The 24,494-nt window shown below is 32.4% G+C and overlaps 2 protein-coding genes across 14 annotated transcripts in view; one reads left to right on the top strand and one right to left on the bottom strand.

Moving 5' to 3' along the window:
- Window positions 1–17,860, bottom strand: part of LOC126741638 (lon protease homolog, mitochondrial) — a 60,003-nt gene extending 42,143 nt beyond the window's left edge. Inside the window, exons 1-4 of one of the 2 annotated variants that reach the window (XM_050448151.1) lie at window positions 17,421–17,860; window positions 8,825–8,998; window positions 8,605–8,761; window positions 8,060–8,417 (exon numbers count right to left, since the gene is read on the bottom strand). In XM_050448151.1, coding sequence (XP_050304108.1) covers window positions 8,060–8,417; window positions 8,605–8,761; window positions 8,825–8,998; window positions 17,421–17,741 — 1,010 coding nt within the window. In that variant the 5' untranslated portion in view covers window positions 17,742–17,860. The remainder of the gene's footprint in view (window positions 1–8,059; window positions 8,418–8,604; window positions 8,762–8,824; window positions 8,999–17,420) is intronic. The other variant, XM_050448152.1, reaches the window with a different exon arrangement.
- A 118-nt stretch (window positions 17,861–17,978) lies between these two features.
- Window positions 17,979–24,494, top strand: part of LOC126741639 (cytoplasmic dynein 1 intermediate chain) — a 90,333-nt gene continuing 83,817 nt past the window's right edge. For all 12 annotated transcript variants that reach the window (XM_050448164.1, XM_050448162.1, XM_050448160.1 and 9 more), the window contains exons 1-2: window positions 17,979–18,146; window positions 18,475–18,787. In XM_050448164.1, the coding sequence (XP_050304121.1) occupies window positions 18,492–18,787 (296 nt within the window). In that variant the 5' untranslated portion in view covers window positions 17,979–18,146; window positions 18,475–18,491. The remainder of the gene's footprint in view (window positions 18,147–18,474; window positions 18,788–24,494) is intronic.

The raw sequence follows: 24,494 nt of genomic DNA, 5'->3' as shown, positions 1-24,494 counted from the left end.
CAAATTTAGATTGTTATTTTTCACCATAATCAGAAATGATATACAGATCATTATTAAATTTTGCTCCGGAAAGAGGTAAGGAATTGGCACAAACTTCAGCATACTGCTGAAGTTTCGTAAGTCAATTTGGTTTTCATATAAGCTACATACAAGGAACATAATAAATAAAGGACCTAGAATAGAGCTTTATGGAACTTCAGTATTAAAAAGTACATAGTTCGATTTTGAAATTAAGTGTCTTTATTACAAGATAATAGGTAAGACTTACATAAATTTAGTGAATTAACTGACACCAAATAGGGCAATTTTGCAAGTAACATCTTTTGATTAAGGGTATTAAATGCTTTACTAAAGCCTAGAACAAAGGCAAGTTGTTAGTTCTTTAACTTCATTTTATGCCTTATATTGTCAAAAAGCTTTACAAGTATAGCTGTACTGACAGCTTGGAATGATTTGGGAATCATGAAATTCTATCATGTGATTATAAATATGTATTTGCAAGATTTTGGAAACAGCCGTTAAAATGCTAATAGGCCTTAAATCTTTAGGCTCTTTAGGCTCGAAAACTGGAGTAAGTGGCTTGATTATAGCTTATTTCCACATGTCAGGAAATATATTTTCCAACTCTATCAAATATATTTACAACCTTTTTTTTGCTAAAAAGGTATGTGTGGTTAAATCTAAAGATAGAGAAATATAACATGAGGTTAAATCTCTTACTGACTCATCATCTTCATCAGAGTTGGGACTGATTAAACATTAGTTTTACTAGAGTTGATTCATCCTTTAATGTAAAACTAAACGTATTATTAATAATGCTAGAGTTAATATTATTTTGATATAAATGAATGAGGTCATTTGAAGTGCTGTCAAGTAAATTATTACAATGAGCAAAGTCGTCATTAAGTATATTAGCATCATTTAAATTTTAGAATTAGTACTATGTACAATATTTAATTTTTTTACAGTATTCCAGAATAGTACAGCCTGTATTTCTGATAAACTTTTAAAGTAAATATTCTTTTCACAGGTATTTGCATGTTTATTAAAATCCCTTGAATTACGGTAGTAATTCATTTATACGATTTTCCGTTTTATACTTTAAATATCTTTTATGAGCTTTATCTCTTAATCTAATATGTAATTTAATGTTACTGGTGATCCTTGGAGTATAAGGCCTATCCGGTAATTTTTTAACTGCAACTGTGCATATTATTAATTAGATTTTTAATATTAGTATTAAAAATATATATTTTAATATTAATTTTATTTGTGTGAGAGAAAGTAACAGAGAAGCTTCTTGATCAAAGAGAGAATGGATGAAAATATTATTATAGTTTCTATACCTTAGATATTTCATTTTATCTTTAGGTAATATCATATTGAAATTTGAATTAACCCAATAATGATCTGAGATTTTATCTGAAATAGGTAGGGAGTAGTTTTTTTACACTAAATTCATTACTTGTAATATTTAAATCTAGAAGAGTAGAAATATTATTATATGTACAAAAATAGAGTCACTTGAAAAATTAATGTTGAAATCACCAGCAAGAATAACCTTATCATAGAAAGAAACAGTTATAGTTAAAAAAAAATCTAAAAATAAATCCTTATCAGTGGAGGGAGAACATTACAGATATACAAATAAAATGTTCTGCTGATGAATTCTAAATATGACACAAATGAATTCGCATTTGTTAGTAAAAATGTCAATGTCCACCATCTGGATTTGTAGATTAGATTTTACAAAAACTAATCTACAAGTACTCCCTTGTCGATCCCTTCTAATAGAGTTACAGCATTTAATTCTATACATACTCGAACAATGCTAAGAAAAGAGCCATATTTCCGATAACGCTGGGGATTGGACATTAAGGTGTTCTACTGATAATAAATGGTTGTGGGTGTCTGAAGCATCAACAAAGTTAGCCATAGTTAAGTATCTGCTTTAAAAAAAAAACAGTTGGTGGGACTTTCATTCGTTTAATATTTTGTGATAGTGTAAAAAATATATACATTACCATGGTAATTTTGAGCTATTTATTAAAATGTACACTAATTTGAAAAACACAAGATTCCATGTTATATTGATAAACAAAACAATGCAAATCAAAATCTACTACTTTAATTAACAACCAAATAAGTTAATATTTATTAGACGTCTAGAATATTTTGAGAAAGTTATAGAATCTTCTTTAAATTATACGTTTAGATGCCTATTTAAAGATATTTTTAGATACCTTAGATAGCTGAGTGACCTGCGAAAAATTTAAGCCCATCAAAAAATATTTCATAGAGAATTGGGAAAGAGGTTAGGTGGGTTTGGGCCTGTTATTTCGTAATAGTTGCAAAAACCGTAAGACAGTATTCGAGATACAGAGCAGTGAATAAAATAATAAAAACATTAAGAAAAAGTTTACAGTCACAAAGATTTTCCAGAGATACTAGTAAAACTGTCATTGTTTTGGGTAAGATATTAATCTTGTGGTCCTTTTAAATCAATTACATACAATCAAATAATCATGACATTTATTTTCTGAAGCCAGGATCTGGAAATGTAAATGATCTATTTTTCAATATCGTTGCATTTCTACATTATTTTTGTGGTTGTGATACAACATCTGGATTTGTCGGAAAAGGAAAGAAAATGATCGGAAATTCATTATTAGATTATGGAAATTTGGGAATTGCCAATATTTTTTATAAAAAAGAAGAAGCAAAGAAGATATTGTAACGCCGAAAATATCAGCTGTTCTCCGTCATTCCGCAACGACACAGTGACACACCGTCTCTGAAGACGCGTAGGTCAGTGAATCATCCGGAATCATAGTCAACCGAGTATATAAGAGCCTGAGTTCAAGAAGTTCGTAATATTGGCGTTTTATTAAAAGTTTTATTTAGATATTTAAATCAGATATAAATAGTAGTAAATAAATACGGTGAAAATAAATATTTCTAGTAGTTGTAAGTTATCGTGTTTAGTAGTGTAAGTGTGTGAATAAATCAGATGACTATTTTCCTGCATCAATTCTTGACGAATGGTAAAAACGCTACAATATCGAAAAAATGGAGTACAATTAATCAAATATCCTCCTGTTAACATCGAATTAACTTTGCAGAACTCCCACGATGCATCGTAGTTGACAAATAAACAATTACGTGACAACATTGGACAGAAGTATTTCTTTACTCATTTTCTAGTGTGTATCGATATCGTAAACACGAGTTACACGACATACAATGGCGTCGTTCCGAAAACGACAATTGATGGTAAATAAATAAAATATTAACTTATGCCGATTTTTTTACACGTCCGTTGTAGTTTTTAATTAAGAGGATATAAGCACTTTAAGAGTAATAACAAATATTAACTTTTTTGTTTCTTACCGAAAAACTATGTCCATTTTGATTGACGTCGGGTCGTTAAGCATACAAATTATTATTTGTTTTTAATTTTTGTTTTAGATATTTTTGGCAGCAAATCATATTTAAGAGTGGTGGAAGATAATGAAAAGATTTGGAATGCTTGGAAAACTCGGATCTATCTGATTTGAAGTATAGTCCTGATGACGATGATGATGCCTTAATTGAGAAACATGTAGAGAATTTTTTTTACGCTATATCTGACACAGTCTGTGAGGACATTGATTTATCATCTCAATATGATTCCGTTGACGAGCTCTTAAGTGAAACTGGGAAAAAAATTCTCCAACTGTAAGAAGCTTACAGGGCAAAAAATGGATACTTTTTTTTCTCCAGATGTCAACTTTGCCGAACCCGAAGACACAGTTTACGACAGACAAAACTGGAAAATCGGGGACTACATAGACATGTATTTTGAAGATTCAGATTTCCAAAATATTTGCAAGTGCACAAATGTTAGATTTCTACAAAACAAAGGTGAACTTACTAATATGAAAAACAATATGAACCTGACCGCCAATGAAGTAAGATCTTTTTTCGGAATTTAAATTATGATGTCTTGTCTTAAATTTCTGCAAATTAAGATGTTCTGGGCTAAAATGACTAGGGTTAAAAGTATTGCCAGTACCATGATACGTGATAGATTTTTTTAAATTAGAAGTTATTGATTAAGATATTTCCGAAAATGAACGAATGGCCGATAGACTGTTTAAAATCCGCCTTCTTATTGATAGGATAGATATAATTCAGGGTGTAAACAAAAAACTAAAATATTTTGTGAGTTTCGTGATGCCTTTGTGTAACAGGAAGAATTTCACTTAAAATAATTTTGTTCTGATGTCCATTTTAATGAACCTATTTTTTTTTCGTTAAATTCATCGTTCATTAAAAACAAAAAAAAATTAGACCTTTTTTTATTCCAAAACCAACATTAATCTGTATTTTTTTTTTTAAATGATAAGCTCGGGCTCAGGAGCATATATTTATAAATGTAAAAATGATAATATAACGCTGAATTAATTAAAATGTCGAAATATCAACAAAAATTAAATCATCTCTCATATTGGCCAATCTGCCACCCACAGAAGCTGCAGCAGAATAACGTTTTCGAACAACAGCTTCAAACTTGCCTGAGTAACGAATTGACAGGACCAGATTGGGCCTGGAAGCAACATCAACGTGGCATTATGCTCAAATTTGCAGAAAAAGAATTAATTCTGGAAATATTGGTCAAAACTATTTGCTGCAGCTGTGATAGTTTAAAATGTGGCTGCCGAAAACATAGTTGAAAATGCACAAATTTATACTGAAATTATCATGGTTTCCAAAATCCTCTAATATTAAAGAAAAAAACCCACGAGTAATTTAATGATTCAGATGAAAAATGCAGACTGGAAATAATATTGGAGACGAAGACGATGATGGTCTTAAAGATTTCGAAGATCTACTAGAATCTGGAGGTTGTCGAATCTAGCCAATGAAGAACTGCCATCAAAGATTAAAATTACAACAGTCTTACTAATATTTTATATTTTAGACATAGTGTCTTCAGTAGAATCAATCCACCTACCACGTCCTGAGGCCGATGAATTTCGACACGAGGTAAGGGTTGCTCTAGACTCACTTAAAAAACATAAACCTTCGCAGAACATCAGCAAAGAAGAGGAAACAGCTCTCAGGAACCTCAGAGGTGAAAAGAACATCAAAATTCTTCCTGCAGATAAGGGCAATGCAACTGTGATTATGGACCTGGAAACCTACGAAAACAAGGTTGAGGAAGTTTTGAACAAAGGCGAATACAGGCTACTGTCTAAGGATCCGACGACAACCATAGAAGGTCGAATTTACAGAGCACTTAAAAAGTACTCCTCAACATTGTCGGATGCGGTACGCTTTAGGCTGACACCACATTATAGCAAACCTCCACACCTATACGGACTACCCAAGATTCATAAGGTGCAAATGCCTCTGCGGCCCATCACGAGCTCTAGAAATTCGCCGACATCAGAACTCTCGAAATTCCTTTTGGAGATCATTAGACCGATCCAGGGAAATGCAGCGTCTTTCGTGCGAAACTCTGCCCACTTTGTAGACCTTCCTGGAGGGATCGAAGTCGAGACCAATGACTGATTGGTGAGTTTTGATGTCGAAAGCCTCTACACCAATGTACCCATAGGAGAGTCTCTTAACATCATCCGAGACAAACTAAACAAGGATGCAGCTTTCTCAACTCGGACCACACTGCCTCTGGACGGGGTGATGGAACTTTTGGAGATCTGTCTTCGTAATTCTTACTTTCAGGTCAAGGATAGATTCTACGCCCAAGACGAAGGACTTCCGATGGGTTCATCTCTTTCCCCAGTAATAGCAAACATCTTCATGGAATGGTTCGAGGAACATGCAATAGATGCCTCCCGTTGCAAACCCAAGCTCTGGCTTCGATATGTGGACGACACCTTCATCATCTGGGACAAAGAGGAAAAAGCACTTCAGGAGTTTCTGCTTCACCTCAACAGTTTCAGACCAACAATCAAGTTCACGATGGAGACAGAAAAGGACTCAGCTCTACCTTTCCTAGATGTCCTCGTTAAAAAGGTCGGCGGAAATCTACGAACTTCAGTTTATAGAAAACCAACACACACGGGCCAGTATCTGCACTATGAGTCCAACCATCCTGCACCACCAAAGTAGGCATCATAAGATCCCTCTACAATAGAGCTCGAACCATCTGTAGAAACGACGAGGATCTTAAGACTGAAGTGGATACCATCTACAAAGACCTACAACAGAATGGATATCCAAAAAAGCTAATAAGTAGGACCATCCAAAGGACGCGTCCAAATCAAATCAGAGACGAGGCCACCACGACAACCAGACTTCTACCCATACCTTACATTAGGGGTACATCGGAACAAATCCGACGCATTGCCAGCAAGTACAATATTAGAACTGCCTTTAGATCTAGCACCACTATCAGAAGCGTGGTATCAAAGACCAAACCAGATGGCATGGTGGATACCAAAAATTGCGTCTACCGGATCCCATGTGAGTGCGGTGACTCATACATAGAAGAAACGAAGCGCCCCCTAGAAATCAGAGCGAAGGAACATCGCAGCTGGACCCAAAGAGGAGAGGTTTCCAAATCCGGAATAGCAGAGCACGCGTGGCATAATGGACACAATATCCATTGGTCAGAAGCCAAGATTCTGCACAAGGAACAGCACTGGCGGAAGAGGAAGTTCGTAGAGGCAGCTTTCATTTCACAGCATCAGAGGATCTTTAGCCAGCCAAGCGTCGATATACCCAACATCTGGAAGCCTCTACTCTCAGGACAGTGTAGGATCTAGAGAGACGCGTGTCCTCCCCCCCCCCCCAACTCTTTTCACGGATAACTTTCCCTCCCCTCCCCTTCCACATCGCTGCACACATCTAGTATATAAGCCTATAGAATAGTAGTTTGCTGTCAGTTTACACTTGATAACGGTTGGAGATACTTACCAACCGAAACGCTGTGTTACATTAAATAAATAAGACAATGCAAGTCTGACAAGATGTTTTCACTGTACCATTGTCTACCACCTTCAAAAAACCAACAGTCTTACTACTCACCAAAACTTTTTATTTTACTCTCGACACGTCTTTCGCTAACGATATTAGCATCTTCTGAAGAAGATTCAAACTTGTTTAACAAAATTAATGTACATGTATATTTGTATATTAAAATATGTCCTATAACATATATATCATTAGAAATTTACTAGTCAATTTTTTTACTGAAAAAAATTGCAGCAGCCACATTTTTGGATGATACCCTCTTTGAATCTTAAATCTTAAGAAAAACAAAAATTTTCGCATGCTTTTTGCAATTATCATGTTTTATGGATTTTTAATTTTTTTTAATCAATGTAATTGGAATCTTCGTTTTTCGAGAAATTACAATGTAAATTTTCATAAATAGCTCAAACTGTACATAATGATTAAAATAACAATTTTGGAATCGAGTTTTTTTCGTTTCTTTTGCATTCTGAGAAAATTTACCATAGTAATGTATATTTTTTTACAGATAATGTATATTTTTAAGTACAGATTTGAATGAACAAAAAGCTCACCGACTTTTTTTAAAAAGCAGATATTTTGACGGGAGAATTTTCGATTTAAAGTTGCTGTTTTGATTTTACGTCAAAATAGGGTAAATTAATAGTTTATATAAAAAAATTACGACGTGTTTAGGACATACAAATTTTTAACAAATTTCAAATATTAAAAATAAAAAACCAAAAACTTGGTTATTTGAATTTTTCACATAAATTTTGAAGTTACGTGAAAAATGTGTAAATTAAAAGCTGTAAATCGTTTTATTACCTAAAACTTTGCCATTTAAGTTTTTTCCACAGGACTTGCGAAAGTAGTTTTTGCGAAAATCAAGATAAACCGTTTTTTACCCTTAAAAACCTCACGCCCTTTAACTTCCCGACCTTACATCGCCCGTACATTGTTTTCCCTTAATTTTTGTTATATTTTATTCCTTTCTTCATTTTTTACTATTTTCAAAGGCCTGATTTATATGGCCCATTTAAAAACATTCGGACCCGAAACTCCCCATTTCCTCGACTTATACTTAGACAAAACTTACCGGTACAAAGGATTTAAGCTAATAATATCCCTGATAGTTTTGATAACTTCTTGAGTTAATGCCTTAACCTCTTCAGTCTGTCTAAACTTATTATGAACGACGTTCTCCACCTCGGCCATCAAAAGGGGTTCAGGCCCCGGTAATTTTTCCTTTGGTACCTCGCCAGTTTCCTTGGCAATTTTCTCGGTTTCGGTTTTTTCGCTATCATCCACACTGCGAATTTCCGGCTGAGACTTCTTGATTCGGTTAATGCGGTTTTTCCTGCGCCCTCTCGCGTCGTCTTCTGAAATGTTCGGGACGTTAATGGTTGTATCGAATGCGGGAAAGTGAATTTTCATTGATTTGACCGGCGTTGCCTCTACGAGAGAAAGCTACAGATATTTCCAGTTATTTTTGTGGAAATTGGAACGATCTAATGATTTTTTTTAGCAAGAATCTTAATGCATTTCACAGCTTCCTGATTCTATAATGTTTACTTCACTTACACCTGATTATACACAACTGAGAAAAAACTTTAAATGAATCTTACTGACTAAATTTCTTACCCTTTGCTTCTTCAGCTACAGAATCAAAAATCTGCCCAGTTATTTTAATTCTCCTATGGGCCATAACGACAAGACGCAGTCTGTCGCCCAAATCCTGCATTTCATGTATTTGTGCGAAAACTCCGACTTTGTAGACGTCATCAATATTATTAACCACCTATAATAATAAATAAGTGATTATCAAATGAGTCTTGTTATCAGTTCTTGTGTGATTGAGTACCTCAGATTCATTCTCTTCGCTCTTTTTCAAAAAGATGCCACAGTAGGGTTGGTTCAGTTTAACTTTTCTCCTGATCAGTTCAATAAGCTGTGGATTTGTAAGTTCGATGAGCTTAATAAACCTTGGGAATACTATGTTTCGGCTGATTGCGATAACTGGTACATGAGGCCAAACCTGAAACAAATAAATATCTGAAATTTAAGTGGTAGCAACCAATTTAACAAAACAGGATCACAAAAGATAACATGTATCCTAAACTGAATACTAATTACAATTGTGAGTATTGGTAACCAAAATCCAAGTAACTTGCCAATGTTTCAGATTTTATATATTTTGTCTTCCGGGAAGCCACACAAGTATTAAAAAGTAGATTTCTATAATATGCATTATATATCATTTACTGTTATCATAATTTAGATAGAATGGAGAGCAGCTATGTTATGAACTCTAAAATGAAACCTTATTACAAACGGTCAGATTCTACCTACTCCTCAATTACAACTGGGCACCTTGACACCATATTCAATTATTTAATAATAACCATTTTTACATACCCGGAATGTATGTATTAATTTAATATTATGTGTTATTTCAATATTAGCAAATGTTTTGTTCTTACCAGAAAGAATATAAACCAGAAAGCTATTTCCAATAACTTATCCCTACTTTATGCAAAAAGCATATTGTCATGTGTCTCAAAAATTAAAGATCTAGGAGTGATATTATGGGATGCCAAATTAACATTTAATGCTCATAGCAAATAGAGCTTTTAAGATGTACGGTTTTATTGTGCGAAATAGTAGGCAATTCAAAACCCTTATTGGATGACGTAACTTTTTCCTTTGTAAAAAGAGTCTTAGAATATGCAAATGTCATTTGGTATCCTTATTATGAGTGTTATAACATCAGCTTGAAAGAATCCAGAAGAAAATGGAACTCGAAATGAAAAATGGAATATATGTAGAATTTTAAAGAAACAGGCATTTTTTACTATTTCATCTCCTCATTTTTTTTTTTTTGCGCAGATACGATATGAATATCTTGGGGAAGCTTAAGGTCATTTCTTCCCTGATATATTTAGATAAAACTATAAATGGCCAAGATTACCATATATTTCTCCAGGGTGAAGTACCATTATGCAAAGCAAAATAATAGGCGAAGGGTCCTGTTTACTTCACTGGGATTTCTAGGGATTTTTGAAATAAAGATGAACTTTATTTTACTGATTTAACTGACTCTGCATTTTTATCTAAATTACCTTTTAATATCCCTAGTTATATCAGAAATTAGGATACTTTTTATATACCTGATATTGCTAACAACAACCGTCAACTAGGGTCATCCCTTCATAATATTTGTAGATAACGTCATCAAATTCAAAATAATGTTGACATCTTTAGTGATGATTATAAGAAGTTTTTGTCTTCTCCTGTTTTTCCTTTTGGTTAAAGTTAGGTTTAAGTTTATATTTAGGGATGTTTGTACTCAGTAATAGGTTTTATTCTATGATAGATCTGTTAAGTGCATTAAATGAAATAAATAAATAAGGTACCTATTAGTAATAGATGCTGGGTTATCAGATCATGAAGCAATTTATTCTGAATTTTACATCAAGCAGGAAATATGCAATAAACGCAGGAGACGTGGTCGACTGTACCTCAGGCATAATTTACTAAGCTTTCCAATGCATGCCAGGATCTTGATTGGAGTATCTGCAGGGGAGATGATTAATTGATCGGCTTTCATAGTCTTCTTATGAACGTCTTTGAAAGAGTATTTCCGATAATAACTTTAAGATCTACTCAAAAACAAACTTGGATCATCAAAGATCGACGGATAGCTGGTAGAAATATGAGATGTTTGCAGTTTATAATAATTATTTTATGAATTATTTTAATAAATACCGAAGTACTTACCGCAGGGCGAAAATTTAATTATTATGAAAGTAGGATGAAAAATGCTCCCAACAAGCAAAAGAAATCTTGGAAAATTGTTTATTCCCTAAGAAGTAAAAAAATATTCTAACACAAACAGCTCGCAATTGAATGCAAATATCACTAATTTATTTTATTGTTCAGTTGCAGCTGATCTTGCTAAAACTATTCCAGCTTCTACAATAAATCCTTTGGCATATTTACAGAATATATGTCTGCGTCTGTGTGAAATAAAAAATACAAATTCTTCTGGCTGGGATGGTATTTCTATTAAAGTGTTTTTAAATCTTCCCATCTTGGCACTGACATCACTGTCCAATTGTATTAATGATTCTTTCTTGGCTTTCCGGTAACTTTCTTACTCTTCTAAAGAGAGCTATTATGGTTCTTGTTTGGCTTTCAAGCTTCAAGAAATACCAGTGATGCAGTATTTCACTTGTTGGAAAGACTCTATTTGGGACTTAATGAAGGAGAAGCAGCGGCAGTCGTTTTTTGTGATATATAAGGTCTTTGACTGTGTCGCATGAGTTGTTGTTGCGGAAGCTTGAAGTATATAGTTTTAGAGGGAGTATGCTACAATGGTTTTGGTCATATCTGTCAGAAAAAAACAGTCAGTTATCTTTAAGGGTTCCATATCTGATCAGTTGACAATTTCAGCAGGGGTACCATAAGAATCTCTTTTGAGTCCACTTCTTTTTCTTCTTTACGTTGGTGATGATACCACATTGCTATAGCATGATACAGATGCTCATTTTTACTCAAGAAAATGCATGAGGACTTATGCAGAATCATGACTTGGTGTGACTGTAATTGAGGAGCAGAGTTGCAAAATGCATTTAGTCCATCACCTTTTAGACCAACAAAAAGTATTTTGTCCACAAGACAAACAAATCGCGTTTGGAACAGATGTAAACATGTTTGTTTCATAACCTAATTTCTGTTGGTGTGGTTTTAGTTTATGTACAAGTATTTTGTGTTTGTTTCATAACTTTTTCGTGAAGTTTAAATCACAATGGAGTCTGTAGATGGTGAGCACATTGTTGGTGATAGTGACCGGGGTAGCCGAAAGCGACAAATTAATTTAACAACTAGGGAAAGAAAAAAAAACAAGTGAGGTATGAATTTATTTTTTAATACTTATTTCTTTTTGTTACGACTTTATACTATTTTAAGGTATTCAAACCATGATCCCGATTTAGAGCAATTTGATATAGCTGGCAACCATAAAAATAATTCAAATTTAAAATGTCAGCAAGTGAGTCCAGAAGATGTAATTAAACTTCAAGAAGTTTTTTATAGAAAATCCAATAAAACCGTTCAAGATGGAATTTTAGCCAGTTATATTACTTTAGATATACCTAAACGAAAAAGGTGTCGCAAGGCTGATGGAAAACCTCACTCTTTTGCAGTAAAATATTGCGTAAGTTAAACTAAAAGTTCTCAAATCCCCACGCTGTTATATACATTTATTTTTATTTAAAAAAATATGGATTTGAATTTTTTTTTACCTATTAAAATTAAATATTTTTTTAGTTTGAATGTTTCACCAATTTTTTTTTAGGTTTTCGTTAAGCAACAAAAAATGCAGGTTTGTCAGAAGTTTATAATGGCTGTTTACAATGTTGGTCAGAGGAGGGTGAATACCATTTGCAGGAAAGTGCAAAGTGGGAAACAGTTTTAACAGAAAAAAGGGGAGGGCATAGACGCACTTTTAAGTTTGTGGATAAACTGAATACTGTAAGATCTTTTATAAGTCAGTTACAAGGAAAGGAAAGCCACTATGGAAGAAAAAAGTCTCGACGGATTTATGTATCATCATTTCTACAATACAACATTTCTATACTTTGGCAATTATATAACAAAAAAGTAACAAACAATCTGAAAGTAAATTCAGCCGGGTGTTTAGTAAATAGTTTAATATAGGATTCGGTAGTCCCGCTACTGATGTCTGTAGATACTGCGTTAGAACACAAACCAAAATTGGTATGTCTCAAATTGCTACACAAAAACAAAAGTTATCTACTTAACTAAAAGTGCATAAATTCCGTGCATCACAATTTCATAAATTAATAAAAGTTGAAGATCCCAATACCATTTCATATTGCTTTGATCTGCAACAAGTTCAGGTATTACCCAAGGTCCCTATTCAGGAGGCATTTTACGCCCAACAGCTGTCAATATACTTTTTTTGCATTACCAAACTTAATTGTGAAGACCCAGTATTCTATACGTGGATGGAGCACCAAGCAGGTAGAGGGGTGCCTGAGATATTTTCCGCTCTTATCGATTTTTTTAAAAAACTTACCTTTCCAGACAATGCGACGAAAATCCGTTTTTTTGCAGATGGGTGTGGAGGACAAAATAAAAATAATAATGTTGTGCATGCTTTAATGTTTTGGCTTCAAACGTTTTCATGTGAGCAGATTAGGGACATAGAAATTATATTTCCAATTAGAGGTTACTCTTATCTTCGCGGCGATCGTATCTTTGGACGCATTGAAAAAAGCTTAAGGTCTCATAGTATTATAAAAACTCCAGATCAATATTGGGATATCTACACCAAAGTGGGTGGTGTACAAAAACTTGGAACTGACTGGCATTTACTTGACATAAAAAAACTTTTGCTGCATCTGAAAAAAGTGACTGGCATTCATTCTTGTCGAAGACTTTTGTTAAAGAAAAAAAGTTCCACCCATAATATTTTCCTGAAAACTGAGTTACTATATTGCAATTCAGATGAGATAAAAAAGTTTAAATCACTCCTAAAACCACGAGCAAGATTCTATCAAATAGAATTACAGGAATTAGGTTTGGGTCATAAAATAAAGGGAAAAAAAGTAGATAGTTAAAAAAAATTATTGGCATCATTATCTGGACAAAACTGTAATCAGGATCCAGAATTGGAATGGTTAGTTCCAACTTTAGAAGGCCAGTGTGAGGTTGAAACCAATGTTGAAGAAAGTGAGGACTGTGACTGTAACGATACGGAAGATATTAATTTCATATGAGTTTGTTAAAAAATGAAAATACGGCTTAAAGAAAATGTTTCTTAATTTTTTGGTGGTAATTTTGCCCAAAAAGTTTTTCCAAATGCAAAATTCCAACATGCAAATAGCATTTTGTCGATATATTTTTCTAAAATACCAGTTACTTTTGCTTCTTCTAGTCTGCCATTCTAGTATTTACTTATCCTAAATTTTCCTAATTTTTTGGTAAAAGTCCTAACTCGGTAATTAAGACCGATTCATAGCACCAGTTTTTGATGTTTCCTGAAAATTTACAATTTTGGACAAACTGCATTTTGCAAGTCTGCTCCTCAATTATTTGTCTTTTACGAAAACATCACTAAAACAAATGTTTTAAATTTTAAGTGTAGACTAGAGAATGTGCTGAATGTGCTTTTGAACACAGAGCCTATTTTAAGCACAAATTAAGCACAAGTTTCTGGGTCTAATAATAGATGACAAATTAAAGTTCAATAGACATATAGAGCAATTATTGCTAAAACTTGCTTCTGGTTACTTTGCAATTAGAACTATTGCTAGTCAACTTAATAAACAAATATCAAAAAGTGCTTATTTTGCCTTAATTGATTTCCACTTAAGGTATGGTATCTGCTTTACTCAGAGGAAAATATTACTCAGCGGAGCCTATTATAGTGTTGATGATTATTTATTGGAGAATATTTAGCTGTATTGTAATTTTATTATATCTGTTATATTTAGAAATGTTATTTTATGTAGTAGATTATTATAATTTAATATGGAAAAGCTTTGTCTATAAAAATGTTGTATTCTTCAGAGAATAAAGCATATTTTGACTTTGACTTTGGCTTTGACCAATGAAACTTTACAGCCCTTATTTACAAGAAATGCAGTCAATCTCTATTCAAATAACATCATACAACTCTTCTACTCATTACAAATTATTGAATTTGGGCTCCTGGGAGATGAAAGGGTAGAAAACCATTAAATAGTGGTGCTGAAATACATGCCTTTTATACAAACTTAAGCAAAGCATTTGATAAGGTGAATGACTTCAAAAAGGCGAATAAAATTTGCAAGTTAGCTTAAGAAAAAGAAACATTACTTTTTAGCATCAAGAAGCATGTCATAGTTAAATCATAGTTAGACCTCTACTCGAGAAACAGGACTTACTTTAATGTCTTTGTTGCTTATAAAGTTTATTAACTATATTATTTGTAGCACTGAATGCACAAAAAAATTTATAATATACTTCTGCTAATGGAATGGCTTGTAATGTCAATAGAGATAATATTGAAAATGTTGCTATAGAGAACACTCAAATTAAACACTTTGATGGATCCAAATTTTTGGGAATTTATATTAACAACAGTCAGTACAGTAAAGAGCAGTGCATTATATCTTATAACCTGGCTTATAGAGCCCCCTGCATTCATATTTTGTCAGTGGTGAGATTTTGACTTTGGCATGTATTTTCATAATGGAAAGTCTGTTATATGTACAGGAAATAAAATGCTATCATTTTTGCACCCAATGCTAACCATACCCAAAGTTCTCATCAACTCATCCTATTTCCTCATTCAGCTTTGACTGTCTGTCTGTCATTTACAATGGCAAGAAATTTCAAAATCAGGCAGCTTGATTATTACAAGAGGTTCAGAATTGCTGTTAAAAAGTTGCTTGTGCAATGCATTTTAATAGGTTGATGATTACTTAAACCCTAAAATTGAGCATTTAGGTATCTACTTTTAGGCATATAAAATGTTATGTTATATATTTTAACAATGTTTAAATTTTTCTCACCTACTTAAACCTAAACCTATTTATTTTAATTTTATATGTGAGTAAGTTTGTTGATTTTGGAAATTTTTGTTGCCTGATGTTTATTCACTAAATTTCTAACTTTCATATTTTTATATTAGGTTTGCATATTTTGACTATTATATTAATTTAGGTAGTCAATGGAATAATATTTGAGGATAGTTACATAATATAGATAATATGTTAATGAATTATGGTAAACTATTATTAACAAAATCATATTATTCCTTGAAGGAATATTTTAATGACCCTCTCAATTAGTTAATAGATTTGAATGCAAGTATGATGCTTTTTTTGTAATTTTGTTCAAATGTTTTTTATGTTTAAAGTTTACCCTCTATTATTTTATATGCAACTTAAAAGTAAAAGAATAATGAATCTCCTTTGTGTGCTGACTAACTTAGAAATTAAGATAGATTAGAAATTAAGAATTAAAAGATAAGGCTTTGTACACAACATTATCTTGTTAGTTACAAATAAAGCTACTTTTTGACTTTGAATATAATATAATATAATATAATGATGATACTTATAGCGAAACTTTAAGTAACAATAATGGCATAGCACAAGGTTTGGTTCATGGACCACTGCTTAATTTGCTGGTTGTCCTGAATTTACATACTAGGACCTTAAGGCCCAATATTAATATTATAAGTTTGTCCATAACATTGTGGGTATTTAGAGGAGAATCTGAAGAAGAGTTAAAGAAACTTATTAATGAGGACCTTAGGTAGATATCTTTCTCTATATACCTAGTGTCTTCTCTAAAATATTCAAGTCTAATCTTGGATGAATGAACCAATCCTATGATTCCTACTATTAATAAGTGCAAAAATTATATCCCTTATAAAACACAAAAAGAGCAGTTTTTCTTATTACACTTGAGATATTTATTACCTATTTGGGAAATTGCCGACAAAATTCAATAAAATGCAAATAATAGAAAATAAATTTATAAAAATCTTATTTAATTGTAATTATATTACACCAACAAATGTTTTATATCAGGAATTAAATGTACCAAAGCTAACAACTATACTCATACAATGCATATATATTTATAAAAGCTTGCAAAAATGAAATACAAGTTTACAATCAGTTAATGAAATATATAATCATAGTTCAGGATTTCTATTTACCACAAAGCAAAACCAACATAGGTCTGAACAATCCTGTACAGCTTACATCTAAAAGTTTTAATAACCTTTGAGTTGACATTAGATTCTTCAGTTTAGACCCACTCTTTATTAGGAAATGTAATAAATATATATATATATATATATATATATACTATATCCATTATTATATCTATATTAATTACTATAGTAATTAAGTACAACTTTCATACAGTCAACATAAACACAGTATAAATTGCTTATTTTTCTCGAGGTCAGAGGCACCAAAGTACTGATTTGAGATTTAAAAAAATTAAGTAATAAATATAATCAATAAAATTTATTTAAAAAAAAATGTATTAGTATGTTAGTTGGTACTTACAATGTATATTTTGATATATAAATAAATAATTAATGGTTGCTTTATTTTAATGTATATTAGTATGTGTGTTTTAATTGTAATGTAGTTGTGTGTCAACTTTTCATTAGTAGGACATTTATACAAATCATTACAATCCAAGTCAATAAAAAATTGTGTACCTTGACTCAAAATTTCATTATATAGGTAAAATTTTATTATATTGCAAGGTCAAATATAAACTAATAAGTGTACCACATAAAAAAATCAAAGTCCATCTAAAGGACTATCTAAACATTGCACTTCCCCAACAATATGATTATACATTTCTATGTGATTAAACTGAAAGGGTCAGAAAAGGACTTTTATTTGACTATTTCTTACCTCTGGTACAGCAACAGTGGCAGGTAATTGGGGATTGTAAGGTTCTTCCTCGGGAGGCATATCATCGGTCCCATCATTTTTTGTACTAAAATATCTCACCGAAGTGAGTGACCTACTATTAAACACTTCCCTGTTTAAAAACCTAGACCTGCTACTATGAAAAACGGAACTTTTCGCACGATTTAACGGTAGAACATCTAGGGTTTTGCCCCGTCCTGATTTCGGTAAAGTTTCTTTTAAAGAGACATCGCTGGCCAAACGCACGACGTTCTTCGTCGTATTCGCTAATCTAGGGTTTCGGGCAAGCTTCAGGAAACTCATTGTGGATTTTCGGTGTTTAATAATCAGAATCTCATTTCAATACGACCGAAGTCACTCAAAGTCAAAAATTATGATGGAAATCTAGAAAATTTTTTGATAACCAACTTGGATAACCTAAAAAAATATGCGGGAGTGTTATATATGCGGGGTTACGTGAGGAATAGGCGATGTTGCCCAAACAATGTGGCAACGTCGCAATTAAAATGTGTCAAAAAAGAGTGTCAAACTAGAAATGTCAATGTCAATGTCAAAGTCAAGCAGGAGAAAAGAATGGTCGAAGATGTGTCGGGCGTTGTAAAATAAAAGTCGATTTTAGAACAATTTTTTAAGATTTTTCATTACCTTTGCCCTTAAAACACTTTGTGCAATAAAATCTGGAACTTATATATTACAATATCTAATTTGGTAAGTTTAGGATCACCGCACGGTACCCTAGTTCCGTACATTTTCCTTTTTTAAAGACGAGTAACGGTACCACTAAACTGACGTATTTATTTTTCCTGATTTTTTAAAATGATATCACGATTTCATGTGCATAAAGAGTTTCCCGGCTACGGCACTGACCGTCGCCCTCTAAGCCATTTTCATTGATTTCCCGGATAACGCAAGTGCAATGCTATTTTATTTGTTTTCTTCCTTCAGCTTAGTGACTCACTAGTTCACTCCCTACCCTTAAGAAAATCCGTCTAAATATCCTAACATTTAAGCGTTTAAATAATGGAATTACTTGCAGATAGACCAAAACCCAGCATGGCAGACAGAAAAGCTGAATTAGAACGTAAAAAGGCCAAACTCCAAGCCCTTCGAGAAGAAAAGGAGAAGAGACGAAAGGAAAGGGAACTTAAAGATGCCAAAGAGGCTCAGGACAGGGTTTTGGTCGCAGGAGGTGATAGCAAAGATATAGATAAGATGTTATCTGAAGTTGGGGTGGCCCCTATATCAGATATTTACTCCAGCATATCAAGTGCAGCAAATTCCTTGACTCCTGAACCTACCAGAAACCATACGCCTGATGCATCTTTGCAGATGAACAGTTTGCCAAACAAGTAAGTGTTTTGTATTAAGGTCAATATTTATGGTTTTTTATTATTTTTATGTTACATAATTTAAAGTTGGAGATATTTAGTAATCATCAGTAAAGTACATCAGCTGATTTAATATTTAGTGATTTCTGACAGGAGATGAAAAATATGAATAAAAATTTTACATTGCTTAACACTCCATTGAAAAACTAAAAATTGTCTTTGGTTATTTTTCTTCATAACTTAATGCCAGATAAGCCACACATTAATGTGTATTATTATATTATGCTCTTGTAAAAAAATGAGATTGAAACTTAATAATTAACATTACAACAAACTATACATAAATATACAATTAATACATCACATAGACCTAAAGCTATTTCTGTTCCAAAAAAGAAACACTGAGTTTCCTATCATATCCGCTTATATTCCAAATGCTGTAGGGAGGAAGGAGATTTTAACATTTTGGTTCTATATAAATTGCCAATTAATTTATATACCATTCATTGGGGATAATAGATTTTTATGTACATTAATCCTAGTTCTTTGAGAATGGTATATCAGTCTTGTAGTCAAAAGGACATACAATTTGTATGCATTAAAAGTATATTAATTAGTTTGTCATTATATAATAAATCAGTGGAATACAGTCTATTTTTCTTATTATTAACTTTAAGGATGTATTTTTTATGATTCTTATATTTTTTATCTCTGAATATATTTAATCTTTGGTAGACTTCTCTGTGGTGAAACTAATTCTTGAATAACCTTATCACTGTTTCAAAGACAGCAATGCATTTTCTACTGTTTGTTGAGTTTCAGATCACTTCAGATGTTAGTTACTATAATATCTTTTTCATTAATTTATTTATTTATTCATTTATTGTCCACAGGAAAATCCCAATATAAAAGACAATTATGAGTAATATGGTAACAAAAAAATACAACTTAAGTAACAAGCTTAAGCAAACTATGCATATAACAAGAGTAAACCCACCCAAAAGCAATTATGAGTAGTACAATAGAAAGAAAAAAAGTGACCCTAAAACTGACCCAAAGTACCCAAAACACCTCCAGCCCACCTAATACTGATCAAATCAAGAATTTTAATGAATGAACTGTAATCAATTGAGAACCAATGCTTGCATCACATTTTTTTTAAAAGCAGTTGTAAAGCCATTAAAAAGGTCAATGTTATTCTCACTATTTAGTGTGTTAAACCATGACCAGGCTCGGTATAAAGGAGAATTTCTAGTCAAGTTGGTATGGGTATTCTCAAGATAAAATTGAACTGGCCTTCTTGTGTGTATAGGAGGTACAAAAAAATTTAATTCACCCAAAAGGTCTGGAGCATCAATTTTATTGCAGCAGAGTGTAATAGAAAAAGTTGGGTGTTTGATTAGTATGACACAATGTTTAAGGGATAAAAAAATCTCTGAAGAAGCAAGCTATGACCACACACACACACACTCTTGGATGGTAAAATCAGCTTTCAAGATTAAATACTTACAAATTTATGTTGTACATACTCGAGCCTGTCAATATGTATACCTCATAGTTATAGTCGCCTTCGCTCTTATCGTGCGGGTTCAAAGATCACCACGTAATATGAATCAAATTGAAAAATCAGTGGTTGCCAAAATGTTATTTCCTTGAGAGTTTGACAATACATTGAACTCCGTCATGTGACATATTAAAGCCACGTATACACCTTAGATCATAATTATTAATTGACGTGATGCCTTTAACGCCGTAAAAATGTCTGCGGAATACTACGTATCCGAGATTCGACATGTAAAACATACGTTGGTTATTTCCTTTCATGACGTGAAAAAGCCCATAAGCATAAAGCCCGTTGGGTATACGCCTCATCGGTATATGCCTAGAATCCCCGATATTCTGCTAAGTTGCCAGACATATTATTTACTTTTCTTTTTTGAAAAATTGTCCGAAATAGACGGAATTCTCAATAACAATTTTTCTTTACGCAATAATATCTAAATCTAAGCATTTTATATTTTTTTATGAGAGCAAAAATGCCTCCCTAGCTTTTCATTAAAATTGTACATATTTCATTTAAAAATGGTTGTTACCTAAATTTTTGAGAAATTAGTATACAATTTAGCATGACCCTATGTATGTGCATAACATACTAATTTGTCGATTTCAGGGCACAGCATCTAATTTTTAACAATTATTTCATCTTGTCTTCTTCTTTGTTTATGTGTGATTGTGTTTTTTTGTAATAATTATTGGGAAACTATCCATTTTGGTATAATGACAAACAATTAATTTGTATTGTGTGTGATGCAGTGCAGTCAGAGACTAGAAAACTACTTTCTTTGTTTAAAGGCAAGTTCATGTTATAATCTCTCTTTTAAAATAACATTAATTTTATGATTTATTATTTGCCGTTCGACCCAATCTATACGTTGATGCACAGAAAATTAAAAAAGTTATCTTTTCTTTTATATCAGTCAAAAGTCAAAAAAAGATAAAAAATAACTTAAAAAAAACTGGTGAATACGGCGGGCATTTCTATCTCCCAGGGCATTCACCAATTTATTTAGTTAGCTTTTTTAAAAAGATAAATACGAGGGGAGCTACGACAGTTCTTTAAAATGTCGTTTTCTTATGAATATTTATTTATTTACACATTACAAGGCAAAAAAAGATTGAAACTAACTATTAAAAAAATGGAGAATGCGCCGGGCATATCTATCTCCCAGCGCATTCATCAATTTATTTACTTAGCTTTGTTTAAAAAAAAAATTTTGTGCTTTTTAATCATACCTAAATAATAAACGAAATGCAAAAATAAAACTAATTATTTTAATTTTAACGAAAAAGAAAAATAAGGGATTGCTTAGAATGTACAAGAAGAAGTAGCTAAAGTGCTTGGAATTAAGAATGGTGCAAAAGGTTGTATATGAAAACAAAAACAATCTTATTTCCAAGCAGGAAACCAAGTATAAAAGGAAGAAGCCCAAGACTGAAGATTTAAGTGAACGTGTAAAAATGAAGTAACAAATTTGACTAAAAAAAGAAACTAATTATAACTATCATTATCACTAACAGAGTCGGAAAACTCTTCGTCATTTTCCGAATCTTCTTCAAATGGAGCAATGATCAATGGTTCAACTTGGATATCGAGTACTTTTTCTCTCTTCCACCAGGTTCTAATAATGTTTTCTGTGTGATCCACTGATTTCCGCCAATACTCCTTTGTGATGTGATTCAATGCCTCATTCCAAACAGCTTCAACCTGGTCAGATCTAAGCCCAGCACCCACATGCTTCTCATAATAAGATTTTGACCCTGCCCATATAAGCTCAATGGCATTAAACTGAAAATGGTATGGTGGCATTCTTAAAACTTCATGGCCATATTCACGTACTATTTCGTCAACAGCATATATTTTTGGTCTTTTCAGCGATTTTGCAATTGAAAGAAGTTCGGATTTTAGCATATATGGCAAGGGATTCTGATTTTCTTTTACTAACCATTCATAAATTTCGCTTTTTCTCCAACTTCCCTTTGGTTGTTTATTCTAAATTCTTGAATAATACGACGCATTGTCTAATACTATTAAGGAAGGTTCTTGCAAGTTCGGTATTAACTGTTCCTTTAACCATTTTTCAAACATTTCGCAACTCATATTGTCATGATAATCCATACTTTTAGACTTAGAAGAAAAAATTAAAGAAGAAAAATGAATTTTGAAGAAAGAAGAATTTTGTGTATATTGTTTAAAAAATCCTATTCGTTGGCTCACAATATTTGGTAGTTCACACAAATATCTTCTTTTGCAGTCTTTTTTATAGCAAAAACCTATGCTTTTAATTAATTTTGATAAAGCAGAAAGTCCAATTTCCAAAGTGCTGCGTTGCTTTAAAACATCCCTCAGAAATGGCAGTGTTATATTTGTTTTTAGCCTATATAGTTCATAAATCCTATCCCTTACTTCCATTTTTACACATTCACTTAAATCTTCAGTCTTCGCTTTTTCCTTTTACACTTTTTTTCCTTCTTGGGAATAAGATTGTTCTTGTTTTCATATACAACCTTTTGCACCATTCTTAAAGTAATTCCAAGAGCTTTAGCTACTTCTTCTTGTACATTCTTAGGCAACCCTTTATTTTCTTTTTCGTTCTCGAAGTAATTAATAACAATAAGTACCATTTTTTTGGCTTGAGGATTTAGAAATCCACAAAAAGGCTTTTTCTTTTCCATAATTTGAAATTTATATTATCTTGTGATAAATAATGTCATCCGTCAATCGAAACGAGACAGGCATGTTTGTTATGAAAGTAATTGTTTTAGAACCACCGACATTTATCATTTTATCTTCTTTTGATACATTAACGCTGCATATATCTGTTTCGTTTATCTGACGCGTTGTAGTTAAAAAACGTTGTGGCGCAAATTGAAATGATACGTAGCTACAAAAGTTTGTCGTTGTTAATCCGATACACCCGCACGATAAGAGCGATTTTGACTATAGGGAACCATACCATTGCAGCATAAAGCAATTTAGATTTTATCAAGCTATTATATAAAGCAATAAGGCTTTCCAAATTCAGAAAATCTTTCGTGGACCCAATGATAAAACCAAGAGTTTTTAATGATGCTTTTACAACTTCATCTATGTGTTTACTGAATGTGAGTCTGTTGTCAATTTCCACGCTCAAGTCCCTGGTAGAACTCACTTGTTCAAGAGCAAAATTGCCCAGATTGAGACCCCCCTAAACTTCTACTAGACTCATAACATCTTCTAAACTTTAATCAATTTAAAATTTAAAAAAATACAAGTTTGTTGTTGGAGTTTGCTTGTCCCAACATGCCACAGTGCTTTACTACTCTGAGTAAAGACTCTCTTAATTTTTATGAGGGATTTGACTGTATCACATTTGCTTGGTTCACCCTATAGGCTTTGGAAATGAATAAATAGTGCAGGGTTTTATGAATACTTTATTTTACAACACCTTATAGAGTTTACAACAACACTTGTTTGAAAGTAATCTTATAATACATAAAATATAACTACAAACCTGTGGCAAACACCACACTTTTTGCATATAAAGGGATGCAAAACAGAGGGATCAAGAGAGAGGGAGTACACAGACAAAACTAGTGACGCAAACATTCTTCCTCCTTTTTTCTGCGGATGCACCAATTATATGTCAATTATGTCACACGCTGGGTTTTTTTTTACATTCATGTGGTTAAAAGTCAAGAATCCCTAAAAGTCTTTTAATATACATATTTACTGGTTGTACTGAGTAGCACATTTTAAGGTATATATTTAATGGATGTGCTGAATGGCAACATACTCCCCCATGTTGAAGTAACTTATTTACTTTTAAGTTATATGAAAAGAAACATTAGATGTAATGATATTTAAAATTAAATGACAATTTTTCCTAATCTAGTCTTAAAATTAACAGTATATAAAGTATGTCATACAAGGATAATCAAATATCATCATGTAAATTATTAGGCAAAGAAAGGACAAACCTTTGATATAGGTCTTGTAAATTCCGCCTTGTTACTTCAGTTTTTAACTATTCTTACCTTTTTATCTTGACCACATAAAGCTTCAGTGACTCTGGCGAATGGCCAATATAAGGCAGGAGTATCTTCACCTTTCAATAAATATCAAATCATTCACTTTAATGTTATCACATGTGATTCTCTACTTAGGTCTCTTCTACAGTCAATTGAAATA

This window comes from Anthonomus grandis, chromosome 10 (genome assembly GCF_022605725.1).
Source record: "Anthonomus grandis grandis chromosome 10, icAntGran1.3, whole genome shotgun sequence".
NCBI lineage: Eukaryota > Metazoa > Arthropoda > Insecta > Coleoptera > Curculionidae > Anthonomus > Anthonomus grandis.
The sequence above is the reverse complement of the archived record's forward strand: the minus strand, read 5'-3'. Positions and strand labels throughout refer to the sequence as shown.